This window comes from Balaenoptera ricei, chromosome 1 (assembly GCF_028023285.1).
Source record: "Balaenoptera ricei isolate mBalRic1 chromosome 1, mBalRic1.hap2, whole genome shotgun sequence".
NCBI lineage: Eukaryota > Metazoa > Chordata > Mammalia > Artiodactyla > Balaenopteridae > Balaenoptera > Balaenoptera ricei.
The window spans coordinates 100459115-100486358 of record NC_082639.1 but is presented as its reverse complement, the minus strand read 5'-3'; the positions used below and the strand labels follow the sequence as shown (position 1 = coordinate 100486358).

Genomic DNA, 27244 nt, shown 5'->3' with positions numbered 1-27244 from the left:
ATGGATGAGGGTCTATTCTCCTCTAAGTGCAGGCATCTTGTGAAAGAGCAGATGGTGAAAAAAAGTAGGCAACCTGGTACAGAGGCCTGCTGGGCAGAAACCAGCATATGGCTGTGGTTGGCAAATGAACTGACAACTCCCTACAGCCCTTTGAGTTTAGACACTGAAAGGCAGTACAGAGTATAACACTTCAAGATGTATAAGCTATGGGCCCACTGCCTGGGTTCAAATCATGGCCCTACCGCTGACTGGGCATAAAAACTGGGCAAATGAGGGAATCACGATCAGTTTTCTCACCTATAAATTGGGCATAATGACATTACCCACTTCCCAGGGTTGTTTGTGAGTATGAATTAATACATGTAAAAGCACTTAGAACATTATCTGGCATATAGTAAGTAATACATATCAGTTTTCATTACTGTCATCACTTTAATTTTAAAACTTCCTTTCATTTGTAAATTTTAAAATTTGCTCTATCTAGCTCCTCAGGTTATTTAGACTTCCTAAATAGGAAAAAAATTTCCAAAGCTTATACTTACCTAATTATACCAAAAGGGGTTAAACCACTTTTTCCCTCTACCTCTTCTCCTTACATTTTGTTTTGTTAAAGGAACTAAAAGTTCTTCTGCCTCATCTCTTAAATATCATCTGAGAAGAAGCAGAAAACTTCAGTCGCACATCTGAAAACTGTTCCAATGAAACTCACTTTGGGAAAGGTGAAGGGGAGAGGGGTGGCTATTTGCTAAGTTCAGTAGAAGAATCACTCAACATATGACAACCCAAAGTATAGAATTTACTATTATGAAGCATACGCAAAAAATGATTGGGTAAATTAGGCTAAATTTGCATTTACGCGTTTTGAATCTGCTCCTCCGTTCTCCCTGTGGTTTCTCCCTGATTTACATTGCTATCGCTCTCCTGTCCTCCCAGTAATCTCTCAGTCTCCCCAAGCCCCTCTTTTCCTTCTGCTTGCTCTGACTCTGTCAGAAACCAAAGAAACAAAAGAGTCACAGTCAATAAGTAACTGAAGTAAAAAGATAAAAATGCTAACTGCTTCTATGTGAACTGCTATGAGAAGCCTGAATCCTGGTTTATTCCCAGAGGGCACTGACATTGACTTTCTATTGGGAAAGTCAAGATGTCATCAGAATATATCCTTAAAATAATTTATTTAACCTTTTAAATAGCTCACCAGATCAATAAACATGGAACAACAATGAGAAAATGAGGAAGGATGGAAATGTGAAAATTAAAATCTTATCGTAACACATCAGGTGAGAGCCCCCTTCTTCAGCTATTCTATTCCTCTATTGATAGGAGTTTGCAGGAACAATATAATTCATAAGCTGAAGCAGATAATCTTAATGGCTTACCCACACAAATACCTCAGCTTGTAGAATTTTTCAGTTCAATAATGATCTTTACTTTTGAATGTAACTTAAGAGGTTTCTACATTCTTAAACATGATTTTTACATTTTTTAATAAAATTACCTTTTATTTGGAATACTAATTTTATTTTATAATGGAATGATACAGGGAATAATATTCAATATATAGCAGTTCTGTTTCCAACAAGTTTTTTCAAGATGTATATACTCTGCACATTGAGAGATACGTGTTTATGCTAGATATAGGACATCAGTACAAGGTCGCAATGGGCAAGAAAACTGGTTATCAGGCAGTTCAAATAAGGAAACATTAATTGAATGCCTACGTGTCAGACAGCATCATAATTAGACAAATAACCAACATAAAAAAGGTCAACCTACTTCAGTTATCTTCATAATCAAAGACTGAGTTTAAACTTGTCAAAGATCAAAACTAAACAACTAGATACTTACTTAGGATCTGCCTAAAGCAGGTAGGTCTGATATATACCATATGATATAGGAGTTTCCCCACTTACTTTGAAAAGCAGGTGGACATACTATAAATGTTTGTTGGAATGGATCTGTCTGAGTGCAAATCTGGGTGGTTCCAGGCTGCAAGGAAACACCCTGCTGGGCAACTCCAGGAACTGGTGCTGCAGATGATGGGTACAAAGCCGACTGGTAGTTTAGCAGTGAGACATCTGTATTAGCCAGAGAAAGAGTAGCAGCTGCTGCAGTAGAACTGGAAGCTAGAACACTGGCCTAAAAACAAAAGGATACTGGTATAAACATTTTTACATACATAGATTCTATCCAGAAAAACTAAGAACTAAGTTTTAAAATGTAATGTTAACGGTCTTTGAAATAACTCTCTGCTTAAGAAATTCTTCCTATCTCTTAAATTTAAGGTAGATTATAAAGCTGAAAAAGAAAACAAAGAATAAAAAAACAGTCCTGCTCTGGTTGAGGCTATATAAATAAACCCCTACCTCTTCTTTCTTTGCAAAAAGTTACTGGATGTGAGATCCCACCAAATCTCATATGATCTTCCATTTAGAAAGTAGACCTAGCTAAGAAATTAGGAAACTTACATCTTCAGAAACAAACTTAAATGTAAATATCACTGTTTGGCAAACAAATACAAAACCACTCTTAAAGTTAATTATTGGAATTCATAGAAACAAAGAGTAGATCAGTAGTTGGTGGAGCAGGGTAGGAGATGGCTGGGGAGGTGGTCAAAGGGTACAAACTTCCAGTTATCAGATGAGTAAGTTCTGAGGACCTAATATACAGCATAGAAAAAAATGATTGGAAACACCTTTCGATACATGTAATGAGAGCTATCTAACAAAAAGAGAGTCATTTGGCTGAAGTCAGTACAATCAACAGCAGTAAGTAGTACAGAAGCCAGGTTCCACTTATTTGGCTATGCTAAGACTATGACGGCATGGATTAGGCCTTTGTATTTAATTTTTGTCAGCACATGACGTGTAGGTATTATCAGTCTGAAAATTCTTACGAAGCAACAAGACCACCAAAGCAAAGACTGGTTTCTTTACCTCACCCTGTACTCTTACTAGTTTTTATCCCACTTAGGTCTGAGTTTCCAAAATCATTTACTGAATACCTGATTGTGCACTGTATTGAGTTGGTTGCTGAAGCTCATGGTTAGATTTGTGCTTGTATTTGGGGCAACATGCGTGGTGAAGGGACTCTTGATCTGACTCACTGTATCATACATGTGAACCCTCCGTTTGCAGATCTCCATGTTCTGAAAACAAGACTTAACACTGAAAAAAGAGATTAAAAATTCAATGAAATAAATGCTGAGATTTAAACAGATAGCAAATAACTCAAGATAAATACAGATCAATGGTTTTTTCCCCCTGAGTACTTTCAGAGAAAATGAACCAAGAGTTTTTATAACCATAAAAAGGAAAAATACACATCTAATTTTTTTTTTACACATCTAATTTTTAATCTCATGATTTTTCAATGAGAAGGAAAAGCTTCACTAAGCCAAATATGCAAGTATCAAAGCCACTGCTCTTGTGATACTTCCATTCAGCTGTAAGATGGTAACTCAACAGAAAACCACATCATGGCAAAATGCCCCAGACCATACTATACTCACTGATTGCTATGTGGAAAATCCAGAAGATGAGTCATTGTCACAAACTGATGGTTAAGAGTTTTCAGAGGAGTAATTCTCTTATCCGCATCAATTGTTAGCATTTTTTTTAACAGATCAATGTATTCTCTTCGATCCGCCTTCTCTGCCAACATATCTGTCCCCTCTAAGTCTGTGGACATGTTCACCTTATAAGGAAAATTTAGAAATATTATACTTCATCACTCAACCTTTAATGTTGACATTTAACATGTGTACTATGTACACATATTTATATATATAATATTCATATGTATAATACATATGTGTGTGTGTGTATATATATATATACATATATATATATAGCTCAAGAGAAAAACCTGAGGAAATTTTTTCACAAATGGAAGCTCTTCTTATACTGTCTAATTAAAATCTTCAATTTGGTACAATTTGTTGGTAGAATAAAGCTGAATAAGCTCTTTTCATTCAAAATCCAGATCAAAGAAGTTAAGCAAAAATGATTGTTATTACTTAAATATAGTTTCTATTGCTGAAAAGATTAAATGACATAGTTTGTGTTTAAACAGAGTTTGGAACAAAAGCACTAAATAAATGTTAGCTCTTATGTAAGTATTTATTTAGTAGAAAAACTGGACAAGAAAGGAACCTTCGTAAATAATATTTCAAAATACTGACATGCAAAAGACTAGTTAAGCAAAAGCAAAGGAAAAATATATAATTCTAAAAATATCCTTTGCTAGGATTCAAACATTCTTTTAATATGTGGAAGAATATTAATGTATTTATGTAAAAAATGAAAACATATATTAGACGATAACAAATTGAATCTATCCTTGATATAACCAATGGAAGTGTATCTCTGATTAAAGAGATACATAAATGTCTGGCTTTCTGAAACTTTCCATACTTACCTGAGCCATATCATCTAAACAATTAAAAATGTACTTTCGAGCTTCTTTTGATTTGATCCCAGTCTCCAATTCATGTTCTTCAGGTGTCTACAAAATACAGATTTTTAAAAAATTCCATCTGTATGTTTTCACCTTTTATTCTAAATTAAAGTCAGAATACAGAGATACAAGTGTTGTCACCTTGCCAACCAGAGATCACAAACGTGAAAGTAATTTACAACAAGAAAATCTTCCGGTAGAGAGATGGGGCCTTGATACCTGGCCACCCTTTCAACAATGATAAAATAAATGTGCAAGCAATGATGTAGCACAGTTCCTGAAGAATGTCAGTTAAGAAGAGACATTACCATTTTTCTCTAAAAGCTACTTTCAAATGAAACAATATTTCAAATACTAACTATTCAATAGGCTCAGAGACAGAGTCACTGGGTTAATCAAATTACTCAGACATCTATTTGTTTTAAGAAAATATGTAAGATCTTAATATGGGCAGTTATAAAATTGTGTTGTTTTGTCATATTTTTGAGAATTCTCTAAAAAACAGCCACTACTAAATTACTCTAGTTCTTCCTATCACTTAATGATAAGCACTGCTCTCCATACCCCCTTCTTAGCTGCTGATTCAAATATATAAAATAACCTCAGCCAATTGAACTGGCATTTAATGTTTTGTTTTTTTAACTAAGGATAAGGCCATACGGGTACAATGATATAATTTTTCAAAGTATTTGCTCCTGCAAATGAACATTCCCACTGTCCCTCCCTTTGCCCCCCTCCACCTCAAGAATTTAATAACTAAACTTTGAATTCAAATTGGAATTAAGGAGTACAGGAATGAATAGTATAGTATAGCAAGGGAGTCAGACCTTAAGCCTCCACAGTGGGTACCCCAAATTAGGATCTCTGTTGAAAAACCTGGTTGTTTTTGTTCCGGCACTGAGAAGATATTCAGCTGGCAGGCCTTGTGTTTGTGAAATGTAACGAATCTGAAATGTCAAAACCATCAAAACATTGATTTGGAGTGAAAAGGTAAATTATTAAAAACTTTTACACTAAAATAGTATAAATATTAGCTTTAGTCAAAAAAAAAGAAAGGTACTGCAAAGAAATTAACTATTTGATCAATACAAATGAAATTTATCTAGATAAATATATATGCTAACCCACTCACAGATAATTCCCAAATATTTATTCAGTAACTTCCTTGTTACTATACCTGTTATTTACAAGGAAAACTCAGTTTTGAAAATTTTCTATGTGACCTTTTTTGGTTTTTTGTAGATTTCTGATACAGAGTTCAAAAAACTTTAAGAGATTTCTAGGACAGAATAGTTTCCAACAAACTGTTTCATGGATTACCAAGGTTTTGCTTGTTTGTTGATACATTATCAAATTTAAGAGATTAGGAAAAAATTTCCATAAACCTCTTCCTTCCTTGGCTACCCTAGCTCTTGTCAATTGTCCCCACTCTAAATTGCTCATACCATAAAATTAAACAATTTAGTTTCTCTATCCCCACATCAATAAAGGGCAGGTACTATGTTCATTCATTCAATTTTTATTTTTATTTTTAGTTGCATTAGGTCTTCATTGCTGTGCACAGGCTTTCTCTAGTTGTGGCAAGCAGGGGCTACTCTTTGCTGCAGTGCACGGGCTTCTCATTGCGGTGGTTTCTCTTGTTGTGGAGCACAGGCTCTAGGCACACAGACTTCACTAGCTGTAGCACGCAGGCTCAGTAGTTGTGGCTCGTGGGCTTAGTTTCTCCGTGGCCTAGAGAAATGTGGGACCTTCCCGGACCAGGGATTGAACCCGTGTCCCCTGTATTGGCAGGCGATTCTTAACCACTGTGCCACCAGGGAAGTCCCCATTCAATATTTATTGAACACCTACTTTGAACTAGACCAGCAGTTCTCAAAGTGTGGTCTGGGGAACACTGAGGGGTTCCCAAGATCCTTTTAGGGAGTCTATGAAATATAAACTATTTTCATAATAATACTAAGAAGTTATTTGCCTTTTTCATTTCTTTCTCATGGGTATAGAGATTTCCAGAGGTGATGTGTGATAATGTCATTGCTCTGATGGCTAATGAGACATGTGCCTGTATATTCTTGTGTTTTAAAAGTTTCCCAGTTTTGGGACTTCCCTGGTGGCACAGTGGATAATACTCTGCACTCCCAATGCAGGGGGCCCAGGTTTGACCCCTGGTCAGGGAACTAGATCCCACATGCATGCCACAACTCAGTTTGCATACCACAACTAAGGAGCCCATGTGTCGCAACTAAGGAGCCTGCGTGCCACAACTAAGGAGCCCGCCTGCTGCAACTAAGGAGCCCACGTGCCGCAACTAAGGAGCCCGCCTGCCGCAACCAAGACCCAGTACAACCAAATAAATAAATAAATATTTAAAAAAATAAAAATAAAAGTTTCCCAGTTTTATTGTTCACATTTGTTTGCTTTCACAATTCTTCCTATCCAAAAAAGCAATTTGCTTCTTTCCTGACCTACTGAAAGTAAAACAAGAGGTAATTTTTTTAACCATCCCCCCTCCACATAAGAATGGCTATATTTAATGACGAAATTAGAAAGAAATTTTTAAGCAAGGAAATCTTACTTCTCACCTCTCCTCCCCAAAAATTTCAGTTTTAATTTCTAATGCAATATATATTAATAGATATAAGCTATATAAACAGGGCTCTTTGGGGTCCTCAACAATTTTTTAAAAGTGTAAAGCAGAGGTCAGCAAACTATGGCCTACAGGCCAAATCTGGCCTGCCGTCACAAGACAATTTTAGAAAATAGCAGGATATTACTCTGAATCTGTGGGAGCTACCTAACTGGAAGCCAAAATACAGCATTGGCAAAATAGAAAAAAAAATTAATTGTGGATGAGAACATTTTAAATGTGAACTTCTTTTCCATACAAAAAGGGTGAAACATTTAAAATCCAGGATAAAATCTGTACAATGAAATACTATGCAGACATTTTAAATGATAGGGTAGAAGTATATTTATCGACATTGTAAAGAAAGATATTTCATAATATACTAAGTGAAAAAGCAGATTACAAATTAAATATGACCTCACTTAAAAAAAATTACACTTCACTGATTCTAAGAGGCACATTTTTTCACATTAACATCTTTGAAATTAGGATATGTCTTAAAACTGATAGCCATGATAAATCATGGTTTAATTGGAAGCATTCTTTCTTAGAGGTACAGAAAAGTAGTGCATCTCTCAATCAACGGTGTCTTAGATTTGATGAAACACAGTATATGTATTCCTCTATGTCCGTAAGTTTATATATGAAACATAACTATATGTAGCACATATTCATTCATTCTTTCAGTAAGTACTTATTGAGCCAGGCAGTGGTGATTGTTAAAATAGACATGGTTCTTGCTCTCATAGACCTTGCAGTCAAGTGAGGGAAACAGACACTGAATGCATAATTCAAACTGAATTGGCATCCTGAAGAAAATAAATAGGCTTCTATAAAAATACATAACAAAGGAACCTGACCTAGACTGGGGACTGGTGAGGAAAACATCCTTGAAGAAGTGACACGTTAGCTAATTAATGAGTAGGGACTGACTAAACGAAATGAATGGGTGATAGAGAAGCATTCGAGATTAAGAGAACAGTATGTGTGAGGGTCTGTGCTAGAAGGAAACATTCTTAACCAGGGCTGAAATGATGCCAGTGGGGCTAGTGCAAGAAAAGCAAGAAGAAATGGTGTAAGATCAAATCTAGAAAGGAAGAGAGGAAGAGGAGAACAACCCAGGTAGAGGCTCAGAGGCCATATTAAGGATTTAGCCCTTAATTCTAAATCATGGGAAACCACTAAAGAGCAGGGGAGTGGCATGATCAAATTTGTGTTCTGAAAAAAAATCACTCTGGAAAAAATACTAGAGGGAGGCCAGAGTAGATAAAAGGGAGGTTGTCTAGTAGCCCATGTAAGTGATGAAGACAGCCTGGATGAGGGTAATAGCAATAGGAAAAAATGAGTATAATCAAGAGGCATTAGGACATACATGGTCAGGAGATACATGCATGTCCATACATGCATGTGCGTGCGTGTGTGCGCTCTCTCTCTCTCACACACACACACACACACACACTGCAAAACTACATTTCCCTTCATAGAATTTATCTCAATTGTACTATATAATTATTTGTGTGATTATTTACTTAATGTCTATTTCCCACCACCAAACTATAGCCTCCATGAGGACAAGGACAATGTTTTATTCAGCACTGTATCCCCAGTAACCAGAGTACCTATGACAGTAGTCAATAAATACATAAAGAAAATTAACAAATTAAATATATAAATAAATACAAAATATACCAAAACATAACAGGTTACCTTTGAGGGGTAGAACCACTAAAGGTTGAAATTTTTGTCTCTTGGCTTACTGCATCTTTTCTAATTTCTCTACAATAATGCACTTATAAAATTAAAACATTAAAAATTTTTAATATTATAGAATGAAAAGAGTTAAACTGTGAAAGTAGAATGGGAACTATCATACAGATACTGCTTTTCACATAGCTTAAAATAAAGCAACAACAAAGGCCCCACCTTTATGCAAACAAAGTATTATTGTCATTTGTTATTTTAAACAATTGAAATGTTTCCAACAAAGTTGAAGCCATTAACTAATATCTAGAGAGGGTATACACATTTGACTTCAAGACTCACAAACATCTGCTGTAAAATCTCAGCTATCGCATCTACAAAAAATCCACAGCTGATACCATACTTAATAGTGAAAGACTGCTTTCCCCCTAAAATCACAAGCAAGACGAGAACATCCCCTCTTGCTATTTCTTTCCAACACTGTACTAGTGTGGTTCAATGCAAAGCAGTTAGGCAAGGGGAAAAAAAGGAATCCAGATTGGAAAGGAAGATGTAAAATTATCTTTATTTGTGATGACATGATGACATGATCTTGTAGTTAGAAAATTATAAGGAATCCAAAACTATTAGAACTAGAGTTCAATTAGAAAACTATCAGAAAAAGAGTTCAAGAAGGGTGCAAAATACAAGATTACAAAACTCACTGCATTTCTATACACTAGTAAAGAACAACTGAAAGTAAAATTAAGGGATTTCCCTGGTGGCACAGTGGTTAAGAATCCACCTGCCAATGCAGGGGACATGGGTTTGAGCTGTGGTCCGGGAAGATCCCACATGCCGCAGAACAACGAAGCCCGTGTACCACAACTACTGAGCCTGTGCTCTAGAGCCTGCAAGCCACAACTCCTGAGCCCGCATGCCACAACTACTAAAGACCGCATGCCTAGAGCTCGTACTCCGCAACAAGAGAAGCCACCACAATGAGAAGCCCGCACACTGCAACGAAGAGTAGCCCCCACTCGCCGCAACTAGAGAAAGCCCATGCACAGCAACGAAGACCCATTGCAGAGATAAATAAATAAATTTTATAAAGAAGGATCTTTAAAATAAAATTAAGAAAATAATTCTACTCACCATAGCATCAAAAAAAAAATACTTAGAAATAAAATTAACAAAAGAAGTATAAAACTTGAACTCTGAAAATTATAAAACACTGCTAAAGAAAACCTAAATAAATCTGATCATGTTTATGGATCAGAAGCCAATATTGTTAAGATGGCAATACTTCCTAAAGTGATCTACAGGTTCAAGCAATCCCTATTAAAAACAAATCAATAACTTTTTTGGGGCAGAAATAGAAAAATCCCTAAAATTTATATGGAATTTCAAGGGACCCCAAATAGCCAGAACAATCTTGAAAAAGAATAAAGTCCTGGTTTCAAAACTGACTACCACCAGAGAAAGACAAATACATATGATATCACTTATATGTGGAATCTAAAATATGATACAAATGAACTTATTTACAAAACAGAAATAGACTCATTGACATAGAAAACAAACTTACAGTTACCAAAGGGGAATGGGAGGGGAGGGATAAATTAGGAGTCTGGGATTAACAGATACACACTACAGGTAACTATATTCATTATCTTATAATAACCTATAATGGAAAAGAATCTGAAAAAAGAATACACACACACACACACACCGGAATCACTTTGCTGTATACCTGAAACTAACACAACATTGTAAATCAACTATACTTCAATTGAAAAAAAAAAGAAAGAAAAAAACTTACTACCAAACTATAGTAATCAAAACAGTGTGGTACTGGCATAAGTATAGATATAGGATATAGATCAATGGAACAGAATTGACAATCCAGACATAAATCATTATACTTACTTATGGTCAACTGATTTTTGACAAGGATGCCAAGACAATTCTTGGGGAAAGAACAGTCTTTTAGCAAATAGTACTGGGATAACTGAATACCCACATGCAAAAGATAGAAACTGGACCCTTTCCTTACAACATATTCAAAAATTAACTTAAAATGACTCAAAAACTTAAATGTAAGAGCTAAAACTATAAAACTCTTAGAAGAAAACATAGGAGAAAAGCTTCATGACACTTGATTTGGCAATGATTTCTTGGATATGATACAAGTATAAGCAACAAAAGAAAAAATAAGCAAATTGGACTTCATCAAAATTTAAAACTTTTGTGCAAATACTCTAAACCGAGTGAAAAGGGAACCCCATGGAATGGGAGAGAGTATCTGCAAATCACTTACCTGATAAGGGATTAATAATAAGAATACAGAAAGAACTCCTACAACTCAACAACAACAACAACAACAACAAAATTCAAAAACGGGCAGTGGACTTGAATAGACTTCTCCAAAGAAGATATACAGATGCCCAATAAGCACATAAAACGATGCTCAATATCACTAATCATTAGAGAAATATAAATCAAAACCACAATGAGCTATCACTACATATCCATAAGGATGGCTATCATTTTTTTTTAAAAAGAAAGAAAATAACCAGCGTTGGCAAGGATGAAGGATGTAGGGAAACTGCAACTCTTGTACATTGTTGGTAGGAATGTAAAATGGTATAACCACTGTGGAAAACAGTTTGTTGGTTCCTCAGAAAGTTAAACATAGAATTAGCATATGACCCAGCAATTCTACTTCTAGCTTTAGACCCAAAGGAACGGAAAACAGGGACTTAAACCCTGGTACACCAATATTCATAGCACCATTATTCACGACAGCCAAAAGGTGGTAACACCCCAAGTGTCCATCAACAGATGAGCACATAAAAAAACGTGGCATACATATATATATATACACACACACACACACACACACACATATATATACATATATACATACACACACACAATGAAACATTGATCAGCCATAAAAAGTGGTGATACAGGCAACAGCATGGATGAAAAACATCATGCTAAGTAAAAGAAGCCCAGCACAAAAGACCACATATTGTATGTGATGAATATGCTATGCTAGAATAGGCAAATCTATACAGACAGAAAGTAGATTACTGGATCCCAGAGTGGTGGTGGGGTGGTTAGGGAAGAATGGGTACTGACTGCTAGTAAGTACTGGGTTTCATTTTAGAGTCATGAAAATGTTCTAAACTGATTGTGGCTATGGTTCACAACCCTGTGAACATACTAAAGACCACTGATTTGCACACTTTAAATGGCTGAATTATACGGTATGTGAATTATATCTCAATAAAGTTTTTAAAAAACTCAGCTGTAAGAACAAGGATCCTGCCACAGGAACCTTTTTGTATAAGCAAAGATGCATCAAGATAAAGTATTCCCAATCCTGCTCTACAACAGCAACACCCTATTTATTCATTATTAAGCATGGGGAAAAAACAACTTTCTCCTACAACCCAGTTTCGCATCTGTGCACCAGGCAAAAATTCTCAAAACTACCATATCATTTCTTTACAAGGTAACCTCCCATTGTACCTTAGCTTCTAAATCTAATTTTATTTGGTTCCACTTCCTAGGAATATTTACAATGCAATCTGTTTTCTAAGGTTGAAGAGATGCCACAAAACAGTTGGCCTAGGAATGGCACTTTACAGGCTATAATTGCTCGGAGCGAGGTTTCTTAATCGGGGGGTCCACGAATTCCCTAACTTTGTATATAAAACATTGTGAGCATATTTTTCTGAGAAGATCCATAGCTTCATCAGATTCTCAAGAGTCTAAAACCCAAAGAGGAGAATCAATGGATTGGTTCAAGTAACTGTGGTTTTGCATCATTTAATCTCCCTCACACTTTTTTGTGGTTGTTGTTAAAATAAGGAAGGTGGTTCATGTCTCACAAGGTGAATGAAAGACTGAAAAATTACAAAGCTCAATGTAACTGGTTACTTATCATACGAACAAATCATTTTTTATGTCTCACTCAGAGACAAATCCAAAGAGTCAAATTTTTGGAAGTTGGTAAATGTTACATCTACTCTAAAATGGACTGAGGAGTCAAAATTCCAGGTTGAATAGGGAAAAACACTATTTTGCTCTTTTCTCTTTTAATGGTTCAAAATAACCATTCATTTCTCAAAAAAACTAAAAAAACACCTGATGTACCTACTGTGTCCCAGATGCAATGTCAGTAGCTGAGGATACACTGGTAGAATCAAACAGTCTCTGCCCTCAAAGAGCTTACAGCATAGTAGTTAGAACCATTTTTTTGAAAGAACAAAAAATGAGAATTCACAATTTACTTCCATGGCAAAACTTTTTTCCTTAGGACCAGTTTCTTAGGAAGTGGTAGCATATCTTCTAAAGCTTGTCTGTTTTGAAACATAGATAATTTGTTACAATACTTTTCAACTCATAAGATTTCCCTCCTAAATCCTATGTTACAGAGACCTAATACACATCACAACTTCTAGGGTCCAATGTGTTTCGGTATGCAGAGAGTAATTACTTCAGTGTGTGTCATGTATAAAAAGGAATAAATAGCACTGAATGAGCCAAAGTTTGCTCTTAAAATTCCAACTTCACATCCTTACTCTACTTTCATATCCTAATTCACAAGACACATTGGCTGACAAGCTAAGTCTCTAATAAATCATTACAGATCTGGAAAAGTAGCAATCTAAAGTAATATAAAATAAAATCCTTTTTAAAGTTTAGAATTGCAAATATAACTTCAGACTAAGAAGCAGGTAGAGAAAATTCCATTCTTTAAAAAATTATTTTTAATTGGACTATTCTTTCCCTACAATCTAAATACTTCACTAGTACTTCTATTCCTCTAGAATCTTTCACCAGTAACTACTTGCTTTCTATTGCCATCCAAATAAACACTCTTACCTGATCATATTCTGAAGCACCAGGATAAAGAGGCCACCCCAGGAACAGCTCAGCTATCACACAGCCCAATGACCACATATCAATAGCTTCACAAAATGGTAATCCAAGAATAATTTCAGGGGCTCTAGCAAAAACAAAAATAGCAGATTAAAAAAATTACACATTATTTTGGGAAACTAACTATGTCGATTAAGTCTTATTTTAGTATCAGGTAAAGGTACATTGACTTAATGAAACTGAAAACAACCTTTGGTATAAAATCCATAATTCGAAACTCTTGGCCCCAGATGTGTTTTGAAATTCAGAGCTTTTTTAATTTCAGAAAGGTACTACCCATGCATAAACTACATACTTCATAATAATCCCAATGGAGTTTAGGGAAGCATCCCATAATCAAACACATTAATGCTTCTGCAACAAAACATATGAGCAATCACACTAAGCCAGACAAATACTTTAAACAGCCTTACATTGATTCAAGTCAGGTCTTGCCAATAAATAAGTTTATACCAAACTTAGAAAAAGATTTTTAGCTTTGAAAGCTTTCTGAATTTAGAAATTACAGATAAGGGATTATGGACTTATTCTTTTTATTCTTAGAAACTTTTTAATTACAGAAAAATCAATTAAATGGCCTGATCAATAAATACCCCTTTATGACAGAAATGCCTTCTGTAGAGACACAGTGGTTCACATCCTAATTCCATTATTTAACAGCTGTAGGCAATTAATCTTTCTGAGGCTCAGGTTCTTTTTTTTTTTTTAACATCTTTATTGGAGTATAATTGCTTTACAATGGTGTGCTAGTTTCTGCTGTATAACAAAGTGAATCAGCTATACATATACATATATTCCCATATCTCCTCCCTCTTGCATCTCCCTCCCGCCCTCCCTATCCCACCCCTCTAGGTGGTCACAAAGCACTGAGCTGATCTTCCTGTGCTATGCGGCTGATTCCCACTATGAGCCTCAGGTTCTTCATTCATAGAATGGAGATGAGTACCTCCTACTACATAAGGTTGTGGTAAGGTTAAAATAAATAAGTAAAAAATAATGATGATGATGATAATGATGTCGTTCAAATATTAAAGCTCTTGACCAGCGCTTGGCACATGGTTAGCATTATGTAAGTGTTAGAGAAAACAATGACTATTATTATTATACCATCATTCTTTTAAAACTTTGAACTCTCTGTGTGCTTTCAGAAATATTCATTTCCACTAATGCTCCACATGAGAAACCCAACCCTACGAAACCTTAAAGAGAAAACTATGGTAATACTATAAACTAAGAGCTCTCTATATATGAATATATCCAAGGCAAAATTATTATCCCCTCTATATTATACTTATAGAGGAGGAAACAGAGGCAAATAGATTAAGTAATTTGCCCAAAATCACACAGTTAATAAGTGGCAGAGCTAGAATTTGAATCCTGGTAGCCTACCTCTGAAGTTGAGTACATTATACTGTCTCTAAATAAGTAAAAGTTAAATACATATCCATCTATACTCATCTATTTGGCATGGTGGTATACATGGTATTTTTCAAATTGTAACTAAAATTAAGAGATAAATGGATTCAAAAGGGGGATGATAATAATAGGTAATATATTGATAATAATAGATGACACTTATATAGTACTTAGTATGTGTCATGCACTGAGTTCTTTATAAATGTGGGGTTCACTTAATTCTTACAACAATCCTATGAAAGCAGATATTATCACTATTAAGTAATCAATTATAAGATACACATTTTTCACATTTTAACATCTCTGAAATTAAGAAGATTCCTGCAAATAATGGTATATTTTAGTTTAATGGCAGTGTCTTTACTTTCTTATTGGTACATAAATAATATTATATTTCATCTTATAATCAATGGCACCTTAGATTCTACGTAAGAAAGTATTATTTCCATTTTACAGATGTAGAAACTGAGCACTGGCAGGTTAAGTAACTTGCCCAAGGCTGGAGCCCAGGCAGTCTGGATCCAAGGTCTGAGCTCTGAAACACTTTATCATCTCCAAATAATTTCCTTTCCTTCTTACAAGTCACAGAATTTGAATCTGTAAGGACACTCCAGATCCAGATCCCTCATTAATCAGGAGCTAAATGGAAAAGCAGAACTCTCCATTAGGAACCATCTAATAGGCCATGTCTCCTCATGAAGTGCCTAGGTTTCCCAAATTTTATTCTTAAGCAGTATGTGCTTATTGTTGCATTGTGTGTATGGGGGAGGGGGGGCAGACAAAGACTGAGTGGGGAGGGTATAAAGATATTTCCCTAAATAAGAATATCCTCCCAGAGTAATTTTCTAAGTAGCCCCTAGAAAATGATAAATTAGAGGACTCCATAGGGTCTAAAAACTTCCTGGATCCTTGCACAAAAACAGCAGAAGATCCAGGCCTGCTGGGACTTACACTATTTGACAGCTAAGGGTGGAACCACTAATACCATCAGTTTTTGGGCTATTTGATGTGAACTGTGGTTTTGTTAGCCAAAGAAAACAAAAAAGTGATATTCCTGTTGCAGGTGACTAGAGCCCCATATTACTGATGGAATTTCAGAGTTCAATTAAATACAACCACTGTGGCATATTTGATAGCATTAATAAACTAGAGGGTAAGAGTACCCAGAAACATAAAAGCCTTTCTAAAATTGAAACGGAACAAAATTTTTACTTTCACTGAGCAGACTGATTAATTTCTAAGTTCATGACAGTGCCAAAAATAGCTGGCAGGGAGAATACAAATGGCTTTGTGCCAAAATAAAAACTGGGCTTAGAACATTCCTAAACATCAACTGAAGAGCAGCAGATTGATTTTGCCATTCCCACTATACCAGGAATACATTTTAAAATCCAAAAGGCAGGTCACAGGGAGGGGCCAGGCCACCCAATAACTTACTTCTTTAAAAAGGTAGCCATAAGATGTGATAACTGTTAGGCTTCTAAGGCTTAAAGTTTAAGGGAAATTAAGAAAAACACCAATTCCATCCCCCAAGCCCCACTAAACAAAAAAACCCTGAAGACTGACTGCAATCAGTTTTTCCATTTGGTCTCGCTCTGCTTCTGGAGAAACAAAAGCAGCTAAGTATTTCAAGTAAAAGCTCACCCAAAACAGTTAACTCTACCACATCTACCATGCAAAAAGGTTAAGTATCAAAAGAAAAAAAAGGAAAGCAGTAAAAATAAAGTAAAATAAAATAAGGCTGCTCAGTCTATTGAGGACTTCTCACTTTCATTAGAGCCTAAAAATGTTAGACTTACGTAAACTCCAGGAAGCAAAAAGACTTAAGTTATCTTCTTTTACTGAACATCATTTAGAGCAGGTTCACCTCTAAAGACTGAACGTTTTAACCTCTGAATTCAGATCAAAACTCTTGATAATATTTTCATTACTATTTCATCTTTCCCCTTGGCCTCCAACATTTCTCAATCCCTCAATATAAACTATACACTGAAATTCTTGTTCTACTTCATCTATATAATAAGTTAATTACTCTTCTAGGTCCCTTTCCAGCTCTGACATCCTAACAACTGGGCAGTAAAAAAGATTACCTATTAAAGCACAGGAAAAAGGAAAACAAAACTAGCAGTCTTCCCTTTAGCAGGAAAATGGCATTAACTGTACTTTGGACATGGTGACTCTCCTCTTTGAAGATACATCCCATCCTTCGAGAACAAATACTAAACAGGCTTTCATTGCTATAACCAGGAGGTAGAAATAGCAATCCTTGCGTTTTGATTTCCCAACTTCAAACTCCTTTAAATTGAAAAATTCCACCTAAGTCATAAAGCTCTATTTCACTGGAACCCAGAGCAAGCTGAGGTTGGAATCACTTAATAGCACAAATCATTCTCTGCTCATCTTCATGAACACTCTTGTTTCTTCCCATCCATCTCAGAGGCATCAAACCAAATAAGAGATGTTACATAAAGTCTAACTTCCTACATCTGCGGCTTAGGTGTTAACTGTGGTTTCAGTGTCAGATGAAACTGGATTGTTTGTTTGTCTAGGATAAACTGAAAATATGTTTTCCTTATCTAGATCTTGTCCTTCCGTCCATAACAAAGTGATCTCAGCTTTAAGGCCAGCTAGCCTGTTCAGAATGGCAAAGCACTGAGCTTATAAGCATGACAAACCTTTGTGCCTAAAACTCAAGCCCCAAAGACAGCAACTTCTCTTGGAATTAGTCTACATTTACATTTACAGTGGGCTAGGAAATAAAGTACTTTATTTTTACTGCCTGAGTCATTTAGCCATGCCCATGGCCAACAGAGACAGCATGGTGGCAAAAATTTATGTCAACTGATAGTACTTCGGCATGTTATCAGCAAGATGAAGCAATGTAAACAATGCAATGTAAAAAGGAGGGTAAGAGGAAGCCTGGCTCTGGAGCCAGAACGCTTCAATGGTCAAAAGGATTTCAGAAAGGTTTTCTGAAAGACAAGAGGGTGAGGATTTAATGGACTCTAATAAAGCAACAATGCAACATGCACAGGACCACTGTGGATAAAATTTATATAAAGAAGTAATGCCTGAGCTGCTATTCCACTTGCCTTAGGCTCATCATCAAGTATTACTGTGATAGAGTTTTAGAAAACTATAAAAAGAAAAGATAAAAATAGATTAGGGTGGATTGGAAGACAATGTTGTTAAGACGTCAATACTGCGCAAAGTGATTTGCAGACTCAGTGCAATCCCTATAAACACCAATGAGGTTTTTTTCAGAAATAGAAAAGTCCATCCTAAAACTCATATAGAATTTCAGGAGACTCCAAAAAAGCCAAAACAATCTTGAAAGAAAATAAAACTAGAGGTCTCACACTTCCTGATTTCAAAACTTATTACAAAGCTACAAGTAATCAAAAAAGCATGGCACTGGCATAAAGACAGACATTTAGAACAATGGAACAGAAGGGAGAGCCCAGAAATGAACCCTCATATATATGGCCAAAGGATTCTGACAAGAGTGTCAAGACCATTCAATGGAGAAAAGACAGTCTTTTCAGCAAATGGTGCTGGGAAAACTGAATATCCACATGCAAAAGAATGAAATTGGACCCATACTTTATACCATATAAAAATTAACTCAAAATGGATCAAAAACCTAAATATAAGAGCTAAAGCTATTTGAAGAAAACATGGGGGAAAGCTTCATGACATTGGTTTGACGATTTCTTGAATATACCAAAAGTATAAGCAACAACAAAAAAGACAAATAGGACTTCATGAAAATTTAAAACTTTTGTGCAAACAACACTATCAATATAGTGAAAAGACAACCCCATGGAATGGGAGAAAATATCTGTAAATCATATATCTGACCAGGGATTAATACTCAGAATATATAAAGAACTCCTACAACTCAGCAACAACAAAAAACAATCCAATTCAAAGATGGACAAAGGACTTAAGACATTTCTCCAGAGAAGACATACAGATAGCCAATAAGCATATGAAATGATGCTCACCATCACTAATCATTAGGGAAATGCAAATCAAAACTATATGAGATATCATTTCACATACATAAGGATGGTTATTATCCAAAAAAAAGAGAGAGAGAGAGAGAAAGAAAATAACAAGTGTTGGTGTATTGGTGAGGATATGGAGAAATTGGAATCCTCATGCACTGCCGGTGGGAATATAAAATCGTGCAGTGGCTGAGAAAAACAGTTTGGTGGTTCCTCAAAAAGTTAAAGAATTACCATATGACCCAGCAACTCTACTTCTAGTTTTATACCCAAAAGAATTGAAAACAGGGACTCAAACACTTGAATGCCAATGTTCATTACATCATTATTCACAATAGCCAAAAATGTGGAAACAACCCAAGTGTCCATCAACAGATGAATAGATAAATAAAATGTGGTATATACATGCAATAGAATATTATTCAGTCCTGAAAAGGAATGAAATTCTGATACATGCTACAGAATTTCAGAGATTAACCTTGAAAACATTATGCTAAGTGAAGTAAGTCAGACCCAAAAGGAGAAATATTGTATGATTCCACTTATATGCAATATCTAGAATAGGCAATTTCATAGAGACAGAAAGTCAAATAGAGGTAACAGGGGTAGGGGGTAGGAGGGTGGAGTAGTTACTGCTTAATGGTTACAGAGTTTCTGTTTTGGGTGATAAAAAAAATTTGGAAATAGATAGTGGTGAAGGCTATACAACACTATGAAGATACTTCACAACACTGAATGGTACATGGTAAACTTCATGTTAGGTAGGTTTTATCACAATTAGAAAAACAAAAATATGTAGATGGCATATTTTCTGAGTCCCTATACAGGTTAAAATGTCCTTACATTATTTTCACACATAATATAAAATTCTTAGTTCAGAATTTCTATTTCCTCAAAATTTATTATAGGCATTTGGTATGTTGGACACATCTCTTGATAAAACTTATTTTGTGGGTTATCTTTTTTTATTGTTTCACTTCGTGATTGGGTGAGTGTACAATCTGTGTTTAATGCATGACCATTAAAATAAATATAAGATTCCTTAAAATTAATAACTAGACAGATAAATGACATACTGAGAAATAAAAGCTCATTTAAAGACTTTCCCGTCTTCTCTCTTTCAGTAATGCTCCTTGGTTACAGTACAGACAAAATTCTATATACCAGCATTTAAGTTCTGTCCCAATAATTATTATATATTGAAAAGATAGCTTTATTAGAAGTATCAATATGGAAATATAAATCACTAAAGTATAAGGTGTTTGGGTCAAGGCCATTTTAGGATAACCAAATAAGTTCATATGCAAATAAGTTCAAAGGACTATGGAGAATATTAAAACGAGAAGAGACCTTAGCAATCATCTAATCCAGTTCTCTCTATTATGCAAGAAAGAAAATGTAAAATAATAAAACGTTGCTAGAGTTAAACTTGGAATTATTCCCAAGGCATCTTACCTGCCAAGATAGGAACCTGGGAAAAATAGCAGCATATGCCCAAATTCCTCATATATAAGTAAACATCTTATATATTTAAAACACTTTAAAATGGGAAAATTAGGTATAATGGTAGTAAAGAAGGAACCAGATGCTACTATAATTCAACTAGGAACAACCTTCAGAATCAGACTGAATTAATCTTTCTAGAGTTAATATTTCAGAAATAAAATAATGTTACGTATAGGAATTGCACACACACATGGAATATTAAATACTAAATATATTTAGGATAATACTAAAATATATTATCCTATTCTGTGTTGAAATCTGTAAATAAATTCATTGTTATACGTAGCCCTTTGTAATGTATGTTAAATATAAAGACAGATCTCTAGTCGAAGACATGCTTTTTAGCATTTGCCACTTGCCTGTAGTAACGTGACTGTAAGTAGGTTGAGCACACAGCTTTGGAAACGTGACTAGCAGAACCAAAGTCAATGACCTTCACTCGGTAGGGTTGGCGCACTGGATCGACCAGCATTATGTTTTCAGGCTTAAGGTCAGCGTGAATTAGACCAAGGCTCTTGAGCTTCATCAGGGCTGTGGCCACCTGCTGCAAGATTGGTCTGATGTACTTGAGTGGCAGTGGGCTAAACTTATTCTGCTTTAGAAAATCATATAAGTTCTGCTCCAGCATCTCAAACACAAGGCAGGTATGATTCTTATGCTGAAAGCACTCATAAGAACGAACAAAATTATACTCATCGGCATTTTCACTGCTTAGGCGGGAAAGGATGCTCACTTCAATCTGTCCTTGTCTGGCATAGGAGGGGTGGTTCTTCAAGATTTTAATAGCCACAATTTCCTTGGTGCTCCGCTTCCAGCATTTAGCCACCTGTCCAAATGTTCCCCGGCCTAAGAACTCCAAGACTTCATAGCTGTTTGTCATAGAGCAAAGGATCTCATGCTGGACCAGCTGGTAATCCCCTTCTCCACTGGAACTGCTACTCTTCGTGGTCACAGTGGTGGTCGTGGCAGCGGCACCCACCACAGTCCTGTTTTGCAGCATGAGAGGGGGATGTTCTTCTATGATTTGCACGCTACCGTTGCTGTCAACTTCCTCACTTTTTCTTTTCAATCCACATTTTTGATATGGCTCAAGCAAAGAAACGTTGCTTCTGTGAGTCAGGGTCTGGCTGCTTTGGAAGGTGGATGTAGCAGCACTGGCAGAGCTATCAGCAGCTGTTACAACAATATGCTCCACTGTAGGAGCTGGGAGGAGGAGGCCCTGGTCGTAAGCAGGGATGTTGAAATTTGCTACCTGGTGAGAAGAGTTGGCTTGCCCTTGTGTGGCTGGGAGGGTTTTGCTGTGGGTATAGTATTTGTCGTTGCTGCTCTGTCCAGAAACATCCCAACCAGAAGGCTCTATTTTCAGTTTCTTTGCACTGCAGAAGGCACTCGACGACACTGATGGGGGGGAAAACACCTGCAGCTGTGATGCCATACCTACATCAAGAAAGAGGAAGAATTAGGCCCTCAATTTTATACAACCCCTCAATTAGTATATCGGAAAACTTTCAGTTTAGAAAAAACAAGTAAACGTATATCTGGCTGAGGTTTTATTTTATACATTTTCCAAAACATGTTTCCTATTATAGAAAGATAAACTTTTTGGTCAATTACACATCCTGAATCACTTTTTTGAGACTCAGCAATAATAGGACATATTGTTAAAAGAGTATGAACATCTAAGATGGTTTATAAAATAAAAACAACAACAACAATAGCTTAGATGATTGATCACTTAGTATGTGCCAAGTGGTAGTCTAAGCACTTCATACACATAACTCGTTTAATTCTCACCACAACCTTTTGAAAAACATACTATCATTATTTCCATTCTACAGATGAGGAAACTAAGACACAGACTGGTTAAAATAATTTGCCCAAAGTAACAAAGCTCTTAAGTGGCAGCACTAGAATTCAAACCCAAGCTCTTTGGCCCCAGAGTTCATTCCACAGCTGTCTTCATTCCTGCCCTGCTTAGCTTTTTAATCAATTATTTAAATGTAGACATAGATGACATGCTTATAAAATTCATAGATGAACCAAATTTGGGCAGGATACTCAATATTGCTAAGTAACGGGTCCAAAAAGATCACAAAGAGCAGAAACCATAAGGTAAATCTAGCTGATGACATTTAACACAAATATTGACTTCCTACTTAGGTCCAAAATCTGGCTAGCACAAAGCACAAGGATAAGAGATACAAGGTTTCGCAGGATCATATATGAAAAACACTTTGTTAGCAAGAGAAACACTATGTAATAATGTTCCCCTCCCCTCAAAAGCTAATTCAATCTTAAACCATATTCACAGGAAAAGTAGTGTCCAGAATGTGGCAAAGTGAAGGCAACCCACTCTACTCAGATCACAAAAGTGTCTAGCTCTGTCCACTACATTGTAAAAGGACCATTTACAATGTAAACTGACCAGAAGAAACTGACCAGAAGAAAGTAATCAGGATGAGGCAAAGCCCAGATGGGATCTCCTGAAGAACCTCGGGAAGTCATCCTTAGAAAAATATGGGGAAAGGTAATAAGAACTGCCCACCTTTCTGCCCCTGAATGTCCCATAGACACCTCAAGCTCAATAAGCCCAAAGACTAATCCCAAAGCTAATATTTTCAGAATAAAGTCCAAACATTTGACCTAGCATACAAGCCATTTCACATTTATCTTCTTCCTTCTGAATCACATAACCCTCAGATGCCTCGGGGCTCCACACTAATCCCTCTTCTCTTACTCCACACTAATCCCGCTTCTCTTGCTCCACATTCCCTCTTTTCACTACTTCCCAGCATTAGTCATCTGCGAAAAAATAACAAATTTCCCTCTCTAACCCAGACTTCTCTCTTGAACTCCAAATCCTTATTTTCAAATAACCACTCCACACTTCAACTTGGATATCTTAGAGACATCTCAAATTCAAGATGTCCAGAATTAAACTTCTGGGCCTCCACCCCACGCCCAGTTTTTTACCTCAATTATGAGACACCACCATGCATCTAACACCTCAAGCCAAAAAATCAGGGAGGCAATGAGTCTCAGTTTCCTCATCTATAAAATGGTGAATTAAATGATTTAATACACACAACGTGCTTAGTGCCAAAAACTCACTTAATATTATTATCCTGACTCATTCCCCTCCCTTGTTTCCCTCCCTTAATCCTCATATCTAACCTAAAATAAATCTTATCTACTTCCTGAGCATATTTCAGATCAGCCATTTTTTCTCTACCCTTATTGGAACCTTTCTAGTTCAAACTGCCAGGGGCCTCCAAACTCATCCTGAATGCACTCAGGGTACCTTTGCTTTTAAACTATGTATTATATATTGGAGGAATGCTCTTTGTTAACCATCTCCCTCCTTCTGCCTCCAGGGTCTTTCACTGCTTTAGGGATAAAATCCAAAATCCTCAACTTGCCTTAAAAAGCTCCCCCAAAATCTGGCTGCTGTCTTCCAAAATCTCCCCACCTCGATTCCTCCACCACTCCAGCCATACTGCCCCTTCTTTCAGTTCTTGAGAGGCCCTCTATGTTGGAGACTTTCTGCTAGGAAAACTGTTTCTTCTCTCTCACACTCACACACTCACACACACACACACACTCCCCACAATCACCACCACCACTGCATTCCCACAACACCCTGTACCTACCTTATAACATTATTTATTTAATGTTACATTCCCGGATACTGTAAAAGTTCCATGAGAGCAGGTACCATATCTGTCTTGTTCTTTTGCTTATATCACCAGAACCTACCACAGACTCTGGCAATATACAGACACTCAGTATTTGCTGGGTGATTTGACCACTGCCTACCAACTTCATTTCTACTCCCTACTACTCGTGTTAAACTGCAGGATTCTCAAATGCTTCTTTTGTTTTGGTTTTTTGACGTCCCTCTCTTTTATCTGTGCAGTCCTTGAGATATGGGGGAAGTCTCCACTCTAGTACTCACAGTGTAATTTTATTAGTCATAAGAGAATAAACACACACAACTAGAAAGGAAGGAAACATGACAAGGGATGTTACAGAACATAAAAAAACAAAGTATACATTTCTTTGTGCTTGAATGCAACTAAAAACCATCTGCACTGGACCAGATAGCTGGAAGGAAGAACAAACCCTCAACCTTCAATTTCTAAAATGCTGTCTGGATTTACTTTAAACAAGAGTTTCTATAATTTATATGAACCTTGAAGAGAAAAAAAAGTATAAATTAAAAGAATGTTATTGCGGGACTTCACTGGTGGCGCAGTGGATAAGACTAAGCGCTCCCAATGCAAGGGATCCGGGTTCGATCCCTGGTCAGGGAACTAGATCCCACATGCATGCCACAACTAAGAGTTCACGTGCCACAACTAAGAAGCCCACGTGCCGCAACTAAGGAGCTCTGGAGCCGCAACTAAGACCTGGAGCAACCAAAATAAATAAATAAATATTAAAAAAACAAAAAAGAATGTTATTGCAATTTAACTCCTAGGTTACAAATTTACAAATCATCTTATTCTACCTATATCACTGACATAATACCAAACTATAATAAGAGAAAAACTGAAATCAAGTAATGCCTTTACAAAATTTACCTATTAATATATGCAAAAATATTTCTTGTCATAATACCAAACCAATTTCTGAACAACGAAAAGGAAGCAAATTTTTGAAATTTGTTTTCCATCGTATATTTGTTGAGTTCCTACTTTTAACAATCTATCAAAATACATAAGCACAACCTTCACGTACCTAAAAGTATTTAGTAAAAAATTTGAATACTATACAAAATTTGCAGTTTGTAGCTATGTATAGGAATATGGGGGCTTAAAGTAATAATACTGAAAAGAATTCATGAAATGTAACTCCAAGTTTTTAAAAGTATGATGATCATAACTGGAGACTTTTCAAAAGTACTCTCTTTACCAGAGGAATGTTAATGACAACCTTTCACCCAATGAACAAAATAACAGATACTGATGGCTTCAAATTCACACTGAGCACTGCAAAAAGCACAAGTTCTAGGAAATTGTTCCAACAGTTTAAGTATATAAATAAATATAATAATTCTTACTCAGTAAGACAAACTTAAGTCCACCCATAGCGAAATAACAACCCAGAATTTCACTGGCCTTCCCCGCAGCAAGGGTGTGTGGTACTGAAGTCAATGTCATGCCACCAGGACTCTTACAGTGTGGTTGAGACTCAGCCTGACCTCAACAAGCACTAGGTGAGAACAAAATACAGAATCAAAATTGCCTAGAAAAATCTATACTCTTATTTATATAACACTCTGAAATTCAGCTAAAAACAGCCATTTCTAAAACACAAAATAAAGATACTATGTCCCACAAAATTTGCTTTTCTTTTTTTTTTTTTTGCAGGGGGTGGTGGGGGGGTGAGAGGCAGTTTTCTCCCTAGGCTGAGACTTCCCAAACAAAACCATGGAATAGAATTAACATCTGTGGAAAATTTACAATGTACCACACTCCGTTAAGCACATTACACTATTTTCAATTCACATGAGAACAGCTCCCAATAAATTAAAAGCTAACTTCCTGAAAATGTTTCCCCTCTTGACTCTAGCAATAAACGAGTCTTTTCATTTCAAACCTGACTTTCCAAGGATTTAACCGTCTAAAAATAATGACAAACTTCCCCACTGCATTAATCCCAAACTAGAACAAAAGGCAAAAGGCTACTGGTACTTGTACTTATTGCTAAAAAGAGAACTGAGTCTTGCTAGACTCCAAGGCTTTCAAAAACAGTCAAATTAACAGCTTCCCCACTCCCTGCCATGGGCACATCTATTTCACAACATTTACTGGGTGCCCCACCCTCTGGGCACTACAGTTAGATAATCTTACCATAAAGAATTCAAATATTATAACTATGAATGAAATAGTTGAGTATGACAATGGAGGTAATCATTTATGTGTTTTGTCCTTAGTCTTGACTAACTTCCACCTTTTCCCAGACATACCAATAATAAATTCCTAATGCTTTTGCTTGGAGTCATCTTTGTCTTTTTGATTCAATTTAACAATTGGTGATCTAAATAACCTACCATCAGTACTGCATATTGATTTCTTCCTCTAGCACTTGTCCTCAGCTGACATGTACACAGATGTACATATTCTCCAGCACACTGATATATAAAGAGTATCCATATCATTAAAGTGGGTAAATAAGAATACACATTCTGGAAAAAGATAAGATTGCGAAGAAAACTCTTTCACTGGAACACCAAGTATCTCCCACCTACTGCACAATCCTGCACTACGTAGTCCAACAGCCTAACTTTCCCCAAATGGTACTCTCTAGCCCTCTTTTTAAGGTCCCTTCTCAATTCATTCTTCACCTTACAACTGAAGCTTTTAAAAATGCATATCTATCCCTCATTTAAAACTTTAGGATAGGGACTTCCCTGGTGGCGCAGTGGTTAAGAATCCGCCTGCTAATGTAGGGGACACGGGTTCGAGCCCTGGTCCAGGAAGATCCGACATGCCACAGAGCAACTAAGCCCCTGCACCACAACTACTGAGCCTGCGCTCTAGAGCCCACGAGCCACAACTACTGAAGCCCAACACCTAGAGCCCGTGCTCCATAA

General features: G+C 36.3%; 1 protein-coding gene across 4 annotated transcripts in view; it reads right to left on the bottom strand.

Annotated features, from left to right (window-relative positions):
• Positions 1–27244, bottom strand: part of HIPK1 (homeodomain interacting protein kinase 1) — a 49341-nt gene that overhangs the window by 17044 nt on the left and 5053 nt on the right. For all 4 annotated transcript variants that reach the window (XM_059928359.1, XM_059928331.1, XM_059928339.1 and 1 more), the window contains exons 2-8: positions 21006–22083; positions 13658–13781; positions 5283–5402; positions 4417–4503; positions 3509–3693; positions 3002–3164; positions 1911–2136 (exon numbers count right to left, since the gene is read on the bottom strand). In XM_059928359.1, the coding sequence (XP_059784342.1) occupies positions 1911–2136; positions 3002–3164; positions 3509–3693; positions 4417–4503; positions 5283–5402; positions 13658–13781; positions 21006–22081 (1981 nt within the window). In that variant the 5' untranslated portion in view covers positions 22082–22083. The remainder of the gene's footprint in view (positions 1–1910; positions 2137–3001; positions 3165–3508; positions 3694–4416; positions 4504–5282; positions 5403–13657; positions 13782–21005; positions 22084–27244) is intronic.